This window comes from Rhipicephalus microplus, chromosome X (genome assembly GCF_043290135.1).
Source record: "Rhipicephalus microplus isolate Deutch F79 chromosome X, USDA_Rmic, whole genome shotgun sequence".
NCBI lineage: Eukaryota > Metazoa > Arthropoda > Arachnida > Ixodida > Ixodidae > Rhipicephalus > Rhipicephalus microplus.
In genome coordinates, this window is record NC_134710.1 from 485,197,852 (window position 1) to 485,214,137 (window position 16,286).

Below are 16,286 nucleotides of genomic sequence, written 5' to 3' on the forward strand. Positions count from 1 at the left end.
TAGTTGTTAGTGAAAATTTTTCTAAGTACGTGCCACTCAACTCTTCAGACGAGCTATCATCGGCGTTTCTGGAATGGATGACGCCCGCTGATGAATCGCCGCCACAGTTTCACAATGCAGATTGGAATAGATGTCACGAGCCCCTGTAAGAGCGTGTTTCACGCTACATTACAGGGGCGGACTTGCACAACAGAAGTTGTGTCGGCACCAAACATCATAGATTACTTAGGATGTACGCACGACCACTGTTAATTCAGGGGCATAATTTTAGGCAGGCGTTTGTGACTTTAGTGGCCCTGAGAAAAAGATGCACATGTTTTGACCTGCCGGTGTCCGTAACCACATCGCGCGAAATTAGAAAAAAAACCTTGCACCAATGACACAGTGGGGCTTGAACCTGAATCCACTGGGTGCCAGCCCAATATTCTACCACTGAGTTACGTCGGTGCTTGTAATGTGTTGTCAAACTTGCCTTAGGCAGGCATGACTTAGCACCAATGGATCAGTGGGGCTCGAACCTGGGTCCGCTCGGTGCCAGCCCAATATTCTACCACTGAGCTACTCCAGTGCTTGTGACTAGTTGTCAAACTTGCCTTAGGCAGGCATGATGTCGGGAAAGCAATCGCATTAATACTACTTATAAAGCGGTTTACAACAGCGAAAGAACAATCAGTCGTCCCACAATGCGATTAGCGTAATGAGTGGGCCGTCCAATGCTCTAACCCATTACAAAAGCTTGTTCTTGTTTCCCTATTAACTGTGGCGCATACCCACTTCTGCCATAATTCCTCATCATCGTCAGCCACTGCATGGGCAATTGGCACAAAATTCCTAGCAAGTCTTTCGCAGATACCACGCTTCTCAGAAGAATGACAAAAAATAGCATAGCGAATGCCAGCTTACAACCCAAAAGTTTATTATTAATGCCCTAGTGGGTACCAAGCAAGTGTGCTTGCAGTAGTTACCCAATGAGTGTTTTGAAAAGGCTCTGAAAGGCCACTCTTCTAGCATTTGCTGTGACTGTGCTATGCCTACCGCGCAGGCCTGGCGTTTTTATTTGACAGCCACAACGACACGTCACATACCCCATATGTAACACCCCCAACAGGGGACTCTAAGGTAATCCAGTGAAATAAAATGCTTTTCTATAGAAAGGTAAACAGGAGTCGAAAAAGACTACATGGTAAGCTGTCGTGCACTTTACTCAAACCTCAATATAGCGTGCCCTGATATAATGAAACATCGGTTATAACGAAGTACAAATATGAAAAGTAGTTTTCCAATAGAGTAGTGTTAGAAATAAACCTTTATGACAAATGTTCAGATATGACAAATGTATTTTCATGTGAGTTGCAACTTTGCTTTAATAGCGCTTGAATGTATAAGCACTGACGCTATAAGTCGTCTATATTGTCTAACTGCCAATATGCAAGGCTACACAGGAGGTTCATTTTTAACTCCAGCAACAGCAATTGGTACATTCATACCATCATTTCAGCTCATGGTACAAGGCAAGACTGTCACTTAAAGGCTATTAATATGTGCACAACACAGTCACCAAACTACCAAAGAAAAGAACAAGTTATCACTTTGCTAGCATTTTCACCAAATTGCAGCACAGTTTTATACTCCCTGCATAACAGAGTCAGTCAACAGCTCATCAAATGTGTTTTTCAGTAGAATGGCTGCTATAAGCTGGAGCATAGGAAGTTTCTTACGCAGTATCTCTTCATGAAGTTCAGGGCTGCGAGATGAGTGCAGAAATTCAGCAGATTGATACAGCACTTGTAACAGAAGTGCATTCTGTAGCGAAATGCCCTCTTCACATAGCCGGGAAAGAAGGCAGACGAGCTGTTGTAAGGTGCATTCAGGTGACGAGGATGACGCAAGAAGCCGCAAGAAAACAGCTTCCACTTCACCTGAGAACAAGAGAAAAATCAGGGCATTAAAGAATCTTAAATACATATTTCATGAACAAAACTGTAAATATGATAAGCTAAACGATATTGAATTGATACACAGTAAACTAATTTAAGTAGGTGTATTTTAGAACACTGCTGAGTCAGAAAAACACTTTCAAACTCTGAGCCCAATGATTATGCACAGACAAGATAATGAGGCCTGCAAGCAATATAATGTAAAACTGCTTCACTTTATCACAAAATTAACGTGGGTAAATTCCACGTTTGAACTAGGGCTGTGTGAATAGCAAAATTTTGATGCGAAGCAATTTGAAAAAAAAAAAAAATAAAAGATTGAGTACCCATTGAATCAAATAATTCTAAAATATTTTTCCAACATCTTTAATACTTCAAAGCAAAATCAACAAAAAAAGTTGCACAAGATGCCCACAAATATTCTAGATTACATTCTGAGAAAATTATAGCTCTGCAACGATGCAACAGGGCATAACCATCTTTGGCTCGTCTGGAAGATTACTTCTCCGTTTTCTAAGTTTCTGGCTTCAGCAAGGTCCTTCATTCAGAAATAACTGTACAAACAGCAAACAATTGCAGTTCATTTCGAAGCCTCCGATTTACTGTATTCGCTATGTTGCTCTAGCACGCCTCGCCATTAGTTTGATGCTCACTATGGGACAGTGTAGTCTGCTGCCTGGGCGTCGCGAGGTCATGGCTGTAGACATTCGTGCTTAGTGACTCGTTCACAGTCATGTTCACAGGTCGACAATCACTTGGAATATAATCACGCTTTAGTTGGCAGCTGCGAGCGCAAACTCAATCATCAGATTACAATAGTGAGCTGCACTCGCTGTGAACATCGCACACGTCTCTTGTAGTGTTGACTCCTAGGACCAACGGCTAGAGCTTCTGCTCATCTCATAGTGGTTACATGAATTTGGGAGCAGTCCTAAAAGCAAGCAAAAGTGCCTTTTGCGACAGGCTTGGAGCAGCCAGAAAGGCCTTTTCGAGCAAGTTTGAAGCCGTCAGAAAGAGCGTTCAGAGGAGATGCAGCCCCATTTCACAGCATTTATGAAGCAATAGTCGTGCAATGCTGCATTTTTCAAACTCCATGCTAAATTGCACAATAGCCTTATCATTGCAACAGCTATTATATGGATTCTCGACAGGTTTTCACCATTGTTGTCGCTGTCATGTCCCGTGTAAAGTCCAAATTCATAATATCCATCCGTATCGTATGCTCTACATGTCGCTAAAAACTCACAAGTGGGGGCAATGATCCAACGAGCCAGCCTACCTTCGTCGCTCGGAAGGCGCATGTGATAACATTACCACAATAGGGAGGCCCACCATAGAAGCAGAGAAAAAAACACCCTACTTGTTTTCAACGAGCATGAAAAGACGTAGAGGATGGAGAGAGGGGGATGTCACTTGAGCAGCAACTGTCTGCTTCTTTGTTTCTAAACCCTGACTTGCAATCGCCTGCGAATGCCACTAGCTTGGCAGCCATCAGGAGGTAGCTCTACACACTTCTATAAGCTGTTCTCTCATTGCGGAGAGACTGCAAAAAGACTTGCTCTCCCTAAGAGGCTGTACTTTTTACACTAGCATTTTGAATAGTTACGTGAGATAGAATCCAAATGAATTAGGTGCTATACCCCTGTCACACGTGGCAACTTAAGTGCACTTTGAGCGAGTACATTTCACCACGAGTGTCATTTGCACGCTGTCACACGAGAAAGTTTAGTGTCACTCGCTGCAAAGTACACTTGCTGGTAAGTGTGTTCCCCAACCTCACTTCACTGCAACGGCTGCGACGAAGTGTGTAGCCTCAGCACCAGTGGCTTGTACAGAAATACATTGTTATCTAAAGCGGCGTTCATACTATATTTAAACCGTTGTTTTTGTTATGCAGAACACTGCTATCTATTAAAACAAGTGGTAATACAACAAAAAAAACATGCTGCTCTCCCCGTAAGGCAGTTTTACGGCAACATCCGCTAGGGGGATGCGGCAGCACATGCTGTATAATGGCTGCATCCGTCGCATTGTTTACTTCCAGGCACATTTGCACATGTGTAGGCAAGTCGTTCTGTAGTCATTTACAATGGCGTATGCCACTGGTGCTACATCCACAAAGAGAATGCAGTCCGAGAATGAGACACCGATGCAAAAATAACAAATATACGTTGTGATAAAATCCCTCAATCACCACTGCAATCATTTCCAAAGTATACTTCGCTTTCTCATGAAGCAGCGAACTGCCAAAATGACACTCTGTGAGCATAAGTACGCTCACTCAAAGTGCACTTAAGTTGCCACGAGTGACAGGTATTAGTCTCACTTTGTATACTATTGCAATTCGATGCTATGGCATTCACTGCTTTGGCCATGTGGTAAAACTGTGCCATTTTTAGCTATGTACAGCAGGGTGTCTACCAATTTGATTTTTTCGAATTCCCTGACTTTTCCAGGTTTTCCATGATGATCAAAAGCAAATTAAAAGACAATCACACCTGCTTAGAAAACTCTGTGCACTGGAAACAAACCCTCGAGTGGTAAAAAAATATCAGGCACTCATATGGAATAAGTAGGCATAACATTCTGAGAAGATGCAATAAATATGAAAATACATGTATATCCAGCCAAAATAAAACGTTTGGCAAGGTAGTGAACAAGTGGGCTGTTTGATGTTCGGAAGATCCAGGAAACAAACACCCGAGTTAAAGTTAATCGCAGCTGCAAGCTTTGATTGATATGTGGGGTTTAACGTCCCAAAACCACCATATGATTATGAGAGACACCGTAGTGGAGGGCTCCGGAAATTTTGACCACCTGGGATTCTTTAACGTGCACCCAAATCTGAGCACACAGGCCTACAACATTTCTGCCTCCATCGGAAATGCAGCCGCCGCAGCCGGGATTCGATCCCGCGACCTGCGGGTCAGCAGCCGAGTACCTTAGCCACTAGACCACCGCGGCGGGGCGCAGCTGCAAGTTTGAAGGAGCCCACGACAGTCTGACAATGCAGCCAGAGCTGCTAGAAAATGTAGAAGTAGCGCTATCTTGCAACATCCGTGTACAAGGATGACATGAGAGTCCAGCCGGTTCCACCTCTGAAGTATATTCTAGTTCAATATAACGGCTACAGCCCAAGCCACTTAGGACTGGATTGGATTAGGTCGATCTAGAATGCTGCGTTTACTATTGATTTGCATCTGCACCTTATCTGCACACCTCTAAAATATACTTTTCGACAAAAAAAAAAAAATAACTACTACTCGCGTATTCTGTGCACCTTGCCTTTCCAACAAGTGACAACAATGTTTCAAGAATGAAGCCCTTATGCAAAATTTCCTTTGTCTTCTTTCTCTTTTCTTTTTAACACAATTGGGAACATGCTTGCTGGTGTTTTCTTTCTCTGGCCTCTTATATTTGCAGCTTGACGGAAGTTCTCATACGCTTGCAATGAAAGCTGGGGGTAGCGTTCAAGCTATGCATTCAACTACCGTATTTACTCGCATGATGAACGTACCTTTTTTCTCGAAAAATCGAAGTAAAGCTGGGGGTGCGTTTATTATGCAGGGCAAATTTTATGGTAACTTTTTCAGGATGAGCAAAAAATGCGGTAATGCAAAAAAAAGTTAGATCGCTTAGCCTTTCACAATTGACATATGCGTACACTGTTTGGAAACAGCTTCTTTAATTTGTTGCGCTTTAGTCATCTTTGGTGGTTGATGGCGCTATCTTCTGCAAGCTGTCTTTGCACCACCCATGCACGCCATAACAGCGTTTTGCGGGTATCTTTTCTCACAATCGGTAAATGGCAACAGTGCACTTGCTGTGATCTCGAGGGGTGCCAAGAAGCGTGCGCTACGACATTACTACACACTTTGCCAACAACGGGGCAACCTCGCACAACTGTAACAACGCCATTGAGAATTATAGCAAGTAACCGACATTGCAGCAAGCTACACCTGAAGCATTAAAGCAATTCATCCATAACAAGATTAACGACAAAATACGGTCAGCGCCTTGCACATGAGAAGTTCCTGTATGCCCGAAGAGCACACGAAGCGACAATCAGGGGTGGGTGCCAAGAAATTTTCTTCCTTGTCTTCCAGAAACTTGCGACACGATAGCGATGAATGACCCTCCGCGACAGCAAATCTTGTCTTTGTCGCTCGAAAATCGCGTGCACGTCTTTGCGCCTTAAAGTTTCCTATTTGCAGGAAGCGACTGTAGGTTGGCATAGACAGTTTATTTCGTGACCTTCACTCACTCTGGCTCACTGTGTGCTGATCAGCTGTGATGTCTCTACACTGGTACTGTTCCTAAACCTCGCTGTGGTGCACAGATAAAAAAATGGAAATCGTCTTTTTTATCTATTTTATAGAAAGAAAAACAATACGGCACGTGGTAACGGGTGAAGGGGGGGGGGGCAAGTCGAGGTGGCCGAGGGGGGTCGGTATAATATTAAAAACGGGAGAGATCCAAAGGGTAGAAGGAGGCATAAGGTGTCGGTTAGCGGGACTGCAGCAGTAGGGGGTGCATTTATTACGCAGGGAAAAAAAAATTTTAATTTTGACGACTGAAGTTTATCATGCAAGTGTGTTCATTACGTTAGTGAATGCGGATTGTGGTAACATGAAGGAATTTGTCAGGCCACAGCAGCTTCCTCAATTCCATAGGCGAATCATTGATGCCAGCATCTTACTTTCATTTACATACTCTTCTATGAACGTGATGTTAAAAACAATCACAGATCTAATAACACCATTTTAAGAAACTGGAATGAGAAATTTAGGTGAAGTTACCCAATACAACCCTTGAAACACGAGCTACCATCGGTACATGCGTAGCTCAGGACGTTTGCAATTGCCCCGTCAATAATGATAGGAATAAGAATAATAAAAGCCATTAGATAAGACAAAGGTGTCTTCCTACAATTTCTTTCATTGTGTTTGGCGTAAACTTTTTTCTTTTAGTTCAGCTATGCACCAGAAACAGTTTTGTTCAGTCTAGCACCACAAGACTTGAAACTTTTGCACTTGCACCAGACACAATGTCCTTTCATGTCCTTAAAGGTGCCAAAATATATCATACCTGCCAAGTTCAAAGATTTTGAATACAGGAGATTTATGCAACGGTGGGGGAGGGGATAAAAAACTAAGACCAAACAAACAAACATCACGAAAAACAAAAGGGGGTGGGAGGGGGGTCTCAATCTCAAGCGCCAACATCAGCGTTGCGGTCTTATAATGGCTAGGAGTGGCCGAACACACGAGGGTTGAGTTTTTCACTAAAGTGAGAGTCTCAAATGATCAACACAACTAGCAGAATCTATTTCAGTCAAAACAATTCGCGTGTGACACACGTGAACAGATGGGACGGCGCAGCTGACTGCCGCACAAGCTTGGGTCAAAGCTTTGCTCATTGCTAGATTATTTTGACAGGAATGCCAAAACGCGTCTGGCCCCTTTTTATTGCGATAACAATTATATGCTGTTTTTTTTTTTCGCCGTCGCCACCGTCGCCGTCCTTCACCGTATATGTATATGTATCTATATATATGAGCACTCATATAGCCACCTGTGCTTGGCGCAGAGCTCGTCGCGATGCGCCGACGCGTGCTTATCTCTCGCGTGTACTTTGCCCCATGATGGATGCCTGTGCGCACGCGCTTATCTTTTGGTGGGGGAATAGTGTGCCTTCGGCTTTCACTGAAACGAAAGCATTAGTTGCCAGGCGCACAAAGGTCACTTCGGTCTCTGCACACCCCCCTTTTGCGAAAACAGCGCGCTTTTCATACACAGCGAGGTGTAACAACTGAGACACTTGTTAGTTTGTACTCACCTGTACCTGTGATTACTTATCGTGCATCGTTTTTGTTTAAACAGCGCGTTACGTGTCGAGCGGTAAAAGCTGTTAGCTCTCTCTCATCCTGCGAGTATCGTTTTCGTGCGTCATTTGTGTGTGAGCAGCGCGCTTCAGGTTTCGATCTGCTTGCCGTTCTCAGCGTTACACTTCAAGTTGTTGCTGTCGCATTTATTGCTTCGCCCTTGCGGTGCAACTGTAACTTTTTAAATTTTTTTTTGTATTTACTGCCTTTAACTTATCGCTACGTGCCCTCGGAGCTCGTAGATCGCTATCATATTGCTGCGAACGCGGTTTTGTGTGCGGCGGTTGCGGCAAACGGTAGTTCGTTATACAATCTCCATGCTCTTGGCTGCGCAAGCACCTTGAAAACTAAGCCGTTTTATGCCATCTACGATAGCATCTGCCGCAGGTTTGTCCACAGAGTTTGTGGCAAGCAGCGTTGCTTTGACTGGTTAAGCACACATTTTCAGGGTTCTCTCAGTTAGGTCGTCGTCATACATGATCGTGTCAAGAGCGACCCCGGTTTCGACCTCAGCGGTTGTGGCAACGCCAATTCAACGCACTGTAGTGCGCCGGTCGCACGCGTACTTCTGAAACATCGAGTACGCTGCTCTCGGCCTTCGGTTGGCGGTTTACGTACTAAATTTCCTATCACCCACAGCGATTAGGAAATGTATTCAGAACATTCGAATTCAGGCCCAATGAACATGGTAAAACTTGGCTGGGGAATTTAAGAATTCATATCTGCCGCGGTTTCGCATCACTGAGATTATGCTGTACGTTTACATGAACGTCTCTTAAACTCATTTATAATAAATTGGAGTAGGTTCGAAAAGTTTGGAGCAGATTTAGCTGCTTTTTTGTCAATGCAGCCAGATCAGGCACAGAAATTTCAATTTCTGGGAGATTTTCACGACAGCCGTACAACCGGAAAAAACGGTTAAAATCCGGGAGTCTCCCGGCCAATCCGGGAGACTTGGCAGGTATGATATATGGACAGACCAGTGTGCACATCATAAATGGCTATATATGGGCAACCAGTCCCACACACCACTTAAGGGGGGGATGTGGCAATGAAAATGGTAAATTTGGTCAAATGCTCAACTTTTCATTTTATTTTTTTCCTGCAATGTAGAGACCACATTTTAAAAATGCCTTGGTAAATTATTACACCAAAATAGGTAGTAGTAGTCAGGAAAACGAATTCCACTAGTGTGCTGTAATAAAAAACTATGACAAAATTGAGCTTTAAAAAAATGCAAATCTGTAGCATTACCTAAGCAAACTGCCACAATATTGGCATCATCGTAAATAGGACAGATCAGAACCCAAGATAGCCTCAGTGCCACTTATCTCCAATGATAAATAAAGCCAGGTTCCTTCCCTGTTTTGTTTTCTTAGCATCTAGCTCCATTTTCTGTGAGCTCTATTTTCTGAGCTCAATTTTTTAACAGTTACTGCCAGTCATCCCTGTGGCATTTCACAACAAATGAAGATATAGACATTCCAGTTTTTTCACTTAGAACTGAAGACAGTGGTGAGCGCCGTACAGCCGCCCATTTTTAAGTGCAAGTGATACTGATTTTTATAAATGGCTTTTCGTAAAAGTTGTGAACGGGACAATACGTACAAGACTTTTTTTTAAAATGTTTCGTGTACCTATTTGAATATTAAAAAACAAACCAATAGCATTAGCCACAGAATGGGCCCTTGTGAATATCGATATGCAAAAATCTTGACAAATTCATGTCAAATTCACTGAAAAGATCGAGAACCAAATTTTTTTACAATGTTTTTTTCTGACACAACAGAAAGCTTACCCTTCGTAATGTTCATAACTGCAGTAGTTAATCTCAAAAACATGTACAGTATAGACGCAAGTAGCGGGAGTCGCAAATATCCGCAGTATAAGCAGCAATGCACTACAGTCGAACACGGATATATCGAACTTGAAGGGGATTGCGAATTAGTTCGATATATAAAAAGTTAAATATAAAAAAATAGAGGCCCCGAGAGCTCACCTCTATTGAACCATCACCTACAATAGGCGCATTCAAGAATGACAACTAATTCCACACCACAACAGAATGATTTATTACGGTGGCAGATATCGCTAATCTTGACCTGCTTCTGCTTTTTTGAAATGTTGAAGACACTTGTCTCGATCTTATTAAGGCTGTCCAGGTGCGACAGCCTGGTTCCCTCTATGTGGCCGATACAACGGCGAATGATGCTGAATGCTGCCGCCACTTCAGCAGCGAAGTACGCGCGCGTAGCCAGCACCTCGTCTGGACGAGCTTCCTCGTCACGTGAGCTGTTGACCTCGACATTGCAGTCCACTTCCACGAAGTCGTCCGCAGACACGTTGTGTAGAACTGCGGCCGGGAAGCCAAATGACAACTCTCGAAACGCGTCGTCTAGGCGCTCATTGTCGTTGTCTTCCCCGGTTTCCAGAAGTTCCGCTGTCTTGGAGCCTGCCTTGCGGAAGCAGTTCACCACTGTGTCCGTCTTCACGTGTCGCCAGGTATTGAAGATCTCCGCGGGAGAAAACTTCGCAGCGATTTCCAGCCACTCCTTCCTCATCCACAGCTGGGTGTCCTGGCAGCTGACAGCTTCGCTTTCCCCAGAATTGGTTTTGCCAACGATGTTGTAGCGCTGCTTAAATCGGTGAAGCCACCCGGTGTTGTCGGCAAAGTTGTTTCACCGAGTGCAGCGGCAAATCATTTGGCCTTGGTGATCAGCATCAGATCATCCACCGGAATGTTCTTCGCGCGTACTTCTAAAAACCAAACATAGGGTGCCTTTTCTACATTCCTGCGGGCAGAAGCGTGCACATGACAGGCTCCCGACATTCGCTGCTCCTTCGCCTTTGCTTTGACATCTGTCTTGTTTTTCAACAAGGTACTCAAGAGTGCTCCGTGGTATGCCAAAGTTGTTCGTGACGGTCAAACATTTCTCACCCACCTCAACACGCTGAATAGCCTTCAACTTCGTCGCAATGTCAAAGATCTTGCGCTTCTTGACGCTAGCCATAGCTACACGAAAAGTTGACAATTCAAAGAGTCGGCAGCAGCTTTGCACACCACACACGCAAAAGAGAAATGCTGCACATGCGGTGGTACCCAGGCAATGCGACAGCGGAAACAACAAAGCGCTCGCGAGGCGATGGCCCCCCACGAGGGTAACAGCAAAAAGAGCAAGCTGTGGTTGGGGAATCAAACTCGCAGAACAGCAACAAAAAATAAAAGAAACGGCGAAAGGAGGAGTACGGTGGCTCCTTCGTTCCTGCTCGCCAAGCCGACAGGTATTCGGAGAAAGCATGAGAAAGAGAAACATTTAAAAAATCTGTTCCCTTAGTTAGAGATTGTGGAGTCCAAGACCTCTCGCCTTTACCTTTTTTCGAGCGATTCGGGTTTTGGCGGAGGCGTGGTGCCACGCAGAATGCGCCAGCCGGACTGCACAATAAGCAGTATGCATATTAATTTGGTTCTATGGGAGGGTAAATGGGAGACGAAAATAACCGCATTGTAACCGGTTCTGCACTACAAGCAGTTACATTATAAGTGGTCTACTAGTTATTTCATAAAAAGTATGTTTCAATCTGAAAGGCTGAACACGGATGCCTGTTTTGTCCAGCAACGCTGAGAATGGATAGTATGCCGGTAGTCCTTCTAGCAACTTGTGCATGCTGTCATTCTTCTTCTTTTGTAGGAGTATCTGTAACTATGCTTAACCACGTTTATTCTGAGCAATACTATTTTAAATATAACGAGTCATTACAATGAGATGATGTGGATTTATACAGCTTCTCTGTATTTCTACAGTGTCATGTTTACCTACACCCTAGGTTGATGCGCCTGTGTTAAAGTGAGCTAGAAGCTCACTTTACTTGTGTCATGGTACAGCGTATTCTAGTACACTGCAGTTGTGGATGACTTGTCTGTCGTCGTTACTCTCTCGACACACGAGCCAAGCCGATTCACCGAAAACATCACTATACATATGCGCAGCCATGCCGATTAACAGTGCATGTAGTTTCTAATGGCGAATTCTGCTGGTAGATCCGGAGCGGCCGCCGAAATCCTAGAGCGAGCACTCGGATAGCGCTAAGCCAGATCTGCGAGTGGAACACGGGAATGCCTAGCGTGAGGTCACTCCGAAAGTTGTTTGCGCATACGTCACTAAACCCATACCTGAAACGATCTTGTTTTCCGCTCTTTACGTTTCAATGGCAACTGTGTCGCTTGCCATTGCAAAGCACGCATTTCGACCACGCGGTCGCGGAAAGCAGGGACACCACTTTCCGATTTTAGGATTGGTTTTAAACAAGTGCACAGGGTTACTAGACCACCTCAAAAACAAAAAAAAAAAACGCTGAAGACAACCTAGCAGCTTGACTGTACCGGAAATGACAGCAACGCATTCTCGGAGTTCCGGCAAAATCCATCTCTGCAAACAGAGGACGCGGAACGCGCCATCGCAGAGTGGGTTGCTCCGAATCTACCTGTGGAAAATGGGAACTTGCTCCGAATCTACCAGCGAAACGCGGATTGTCAGCTGCAGAGCAAGAAAACTTGCTCCCGCTCGACGAGTGGAATTCGCCATGAGACATCATGTGAGTAGGAAAACCACGTCCCTCCAAAATCTTAGCGACATGGAAACTGCATGCATGGTTTCATGAGAATTCAGAAGAGTTGCTCAAGACGTGCTGATGAGCATGGGATCTTTGCGTTATGTTATTTATTTATTTATTTTGCCCTTTAAGGGCAAAATAAATAAATAAATAAATAAATGAAAATGTAAAGGCAGTGCCACTTTAATGTGCACGACTAACGCAGACCTACATGTATATTTTTACGGAGTAATATCTTTCACTATAAAGAAGCAAACAACATTTCAATACTAAGGAGAAAACTGTTGACCACGTGCACCAGCCTACGGTCACATGACAGGGTACATCTAATAATTGAAGTTTCTGCCACCAGATGGTGCAACAGGCCATTTTTGCAATTTTTCAATGCAATGAAAATATAGCAACACTTCTCACGAGAAAAACAGGGTTGGTTTGAGTCACTATAAGAGATAATAATTCCATCCATACAGTCATCTCATTTGATGTTCTGGGCAGTTGTCGGTCCCTTTAATTGTATTGGGATAACAATGAGAGTCTATTAAGTAGTCTAACTCAAAAACATTACATAGTGCAGAATCACCTTTGGTTATGATATCAGCTAAACAAATCACACCTGCATGCCAAATTTTACCACTTCATCTCAATAAATAATCAAATCATTTTCATTGCTTTGATTGATTGATATGTGGGGTTTAACGTCCCAAAACCACCATATGATTATGAGAGACGCCGTAGTGGAGGGCTCCTGGAATTTCGACCACCTGGGGTTCTTTAACGTGCACCCAAATCTGAGCACACTGGCCTACAACATTTCCGCCTCCATCGGAAATGCAGCCGCCGCAGCCGGAATTCGAACCCGCAACATGTGGGTCAGCAGCCGAGTACCTTAGCCACTAGACCACCGCGGCGGGGCTCATTTTCATTGCTACGTCGCCCCTTAACCACGCAAAAGTAGTTGTTTTTCATGTCTCAGGAAGATCATTTTTGCCAGTTTGCAAAGTACTCCAGCGAGCATTGCAGCATACCAAACTTTGCACAATGAAATGCTCTTTCGAAAAATTATATGTTGTAGAGCAACAAAAATATTTTAAAATAAAGATGTGAGTATTGTGTAATTTTTTTATTGTTAGGTGGTACACAGTACAATAAAAAACACTATAAATGCAAAAATATTCAAAACAAGGAAAATTCACAATATATGTTTTGTAGATCAATGACCCAGTAACAATATAAAAAATAATGAATGTTGTACAAAGTGTTTCTCTTCACAAAGACAATGAAAATCAGAACTGAGGTGCTGCTTCATTGCTTGTGCCATGCGGAGAAGCATTGCATGGTTTTTCGTGAGGCACAAGTGAACTCGTACACTTTTCTCAGTAAATTTTTGTTTTGTTGCGTTAAGAGTCTCCAGGTCTTCCAATATAAATGAATGCCCATGTGAATAATCCATGAGCTGCCCCACTTCTCATAGGTTGGCATTCCAATATATGCATCCAAGCATATTTCATTGCATTTTTTCGTATAATGTATTTTAAAAAAAAGACAATATTGCGCACAGTTCTAAAGCGTTTCGCACTGCTACGTAGTCAGGGCCAAGATGTGCTCCGGGGATATTCTTGTCGTTAGGAGAAGGTCTGCACCTGGCGCCAGCATACCACGCCCCAGCGAAGTGTGGTCCTCGCATGTAACCAGAGTAGCTTTATGATTATGCACAAAGGCCAGAAGCTATATGCACTTGCGGCGGAGGAGACAACTTGAGGATAAAAACAAAACAAACCCATGAATGGCTGCGGATCTCTCAGGCTGACATGAAACACCGTCGCCATAAAACTTGAAGCTGAGGTGCTGTCACCCTCTAACTCTAAGCTCGCCCTCACTCAATTTAGCTGGGGTCACAAGACAGTTTCGAGCAGTGCATGTGTTTTGCAGCGCTGGTGTGTACCCATGCGCGCGGGACGACGACGTCATAGCAGCAACTAGTGACTCTAAATGCGAGCCTGTGTCTGATATAACGATGCAAGCAAAACCAAAGGTGCTGGAAACTGTCAGAGAAGGCCACCTCAACACTTTAAACACACAACGAACCTTAGTAAATATTTTTTGTAGAACAAATCTTCCCTGACTCCTAGGAACAGCTCTCTATTGAATAGCTGGCATAAACTTCTGGCAATAATTACTGCTCAACATTGTGAAATTGCAAAGCTGACACTTTAAGTGAATATTTGGCTTGCAAATGCTCTTTTCATTACAAAACTTCGATGTTACTGTAGCATAATCACGAGGGGCACGCACTTCTGTCAAGTTCACCAGCTTACTGCACTTTTCCAGTATACACGCACATTGGTTTGCTCAAAGGTCTGTCAAAAATTACTATGTTGCCAAAATGGGCCAATTCAAATTGATTTTGAAAGTCGAATGGCTAGACTAACTACTAGAAAATGCTGGCTGCACGAAAAACAAATCTAACATGCCAATATCAACGATCCAAAAGCGTCGATCACCGGTGATCGATTTGAATAGGCATAGTAATGAAAGAGTTAAGCAACTGATAGACAGCATGATACTATTTATAATTTAAAAGTAGGCTCGTGCGATAATTAAAATACTTCTAATATTCAAACAAACAGTACAGTATTCAAATTCCCTTCGATTCAAATTTAAATTATTGAAAATTTCAAAGTATTCGCTATGAACAAATAGATGAATATTAGTCCGCATGTAACCACCTGTAAAGGTATAAATCACAGCAGTGCAGGCATGCTAAGCCATGAAAGCACCTATCCACTCTACCGCAAAGCCCCCCTACAAATTTAACGGGACCCTGCAATACTCAAGGCTCATTCACACTGAGCATTCCAGCCGCCAAAGGTGCTCCGAATGTGATTCTGTGGCGGCGAGATCCACCGAAAGAAACCTCCCCGCGCCAATTACTCTCGAACCGATTTTCGCGGCGTCGGCCGCCGAATCAGCTCGCTGCGAACCAATAGGAGTGCTAGCCACCAAACTAAAAAAATGACGGCCAAGTCCGACTGGCTCGTCATGTCACAGTCAAGTAATGTGCGCTCAGCAGAAATGCTCAATGAATTGGTGCGCAACCATCCTGTCCTATACGACAAACGCAACCCCAAGCAAGAGGACAGCTTGATAAATGACGACTTAAGGAATAAAATAGGAAACGAGCTCAGATTGACAGATAAGTACGAGTTTCTCTGCCTATGTTACTTTGCCCCTTGAATCGCGCGCACCTTGTGATGTAGTTGTCTTTCACTTCAGAGTTGCAACGAGTGTTCAAACGCACAAAACGAGAAGATGAACTCTTCATGGGTGCACTGAAGTTGCAAGCCAGCGACAAAATCCAGGGAACAGCCCATCCATTCCGCGCTCGCCTCGTGGTTGGTTGTTCATTCGGCAGATAGCACACTGCAGCTACTCAGTGAATACGGCGGCGCAGTGCGTGTCCAGTGCGAACAACACTGCGTTTTGGCGACAGGAGAATTTCCCTCGCAGTAGAAAGCGGATGCTTCAGTGTGAACTAGGAGTTATTTAGCATGGTCAGAAAATGCTGCCGATCAGTAGTTGAAGCTACCAAAAACACACGAGCCAAATATTACAGCGCAGCATGCGATCTGCAATTCACATTAAATTCTTAAAGTCAGCTAAAAATTACTCTCTTCTCACAGCAAATCACACTACAAGCTCAAAAATCACTTGTCACAGCCACTGGCTGATTTGAGCATGGCGCGCTCGGTCGTTACTAGGGCCGCCACGGGAGGTTGTCACTTGTCCACACGTACGTGCGTCATCGCACTGAAAAGCCGTTTGTTCGAAGAAAAAAAAAGAGAGAAAGTACTCGA

The 16,286-nt window shown here is 43.9% G+C and overlaps 1 protein-coding gene across 15 annotated transcripts in view; it reads right to left on the reverse strand.

The window, feature by feature from the left end:
- Positions 1-16,286, reverse strand: part of LOC119160784 (uncharacterized) — a 708,235-nt gene that overhangs the window by 600,356 nt on the left and 91,593 nt on the right. For all 15 annotated transcript variants that reach the window (XR_012887742.1, XR_012887741.1, XR_012887743.1 and 12 more), the window contains one exon: positions 1,719-1,919. Coding sequence is in view for 12 of the 15 variants with exons in the window: in XM_075880899.1 (XP_075737014.1) it covers positions 1,719-1,919 (201 nt within the window). In the remaining 3 variants the exon portion in view is untranslated. The remainder of the gene's footprint in view (positions 1-1,718; positions 1,920-16,286) is intronic.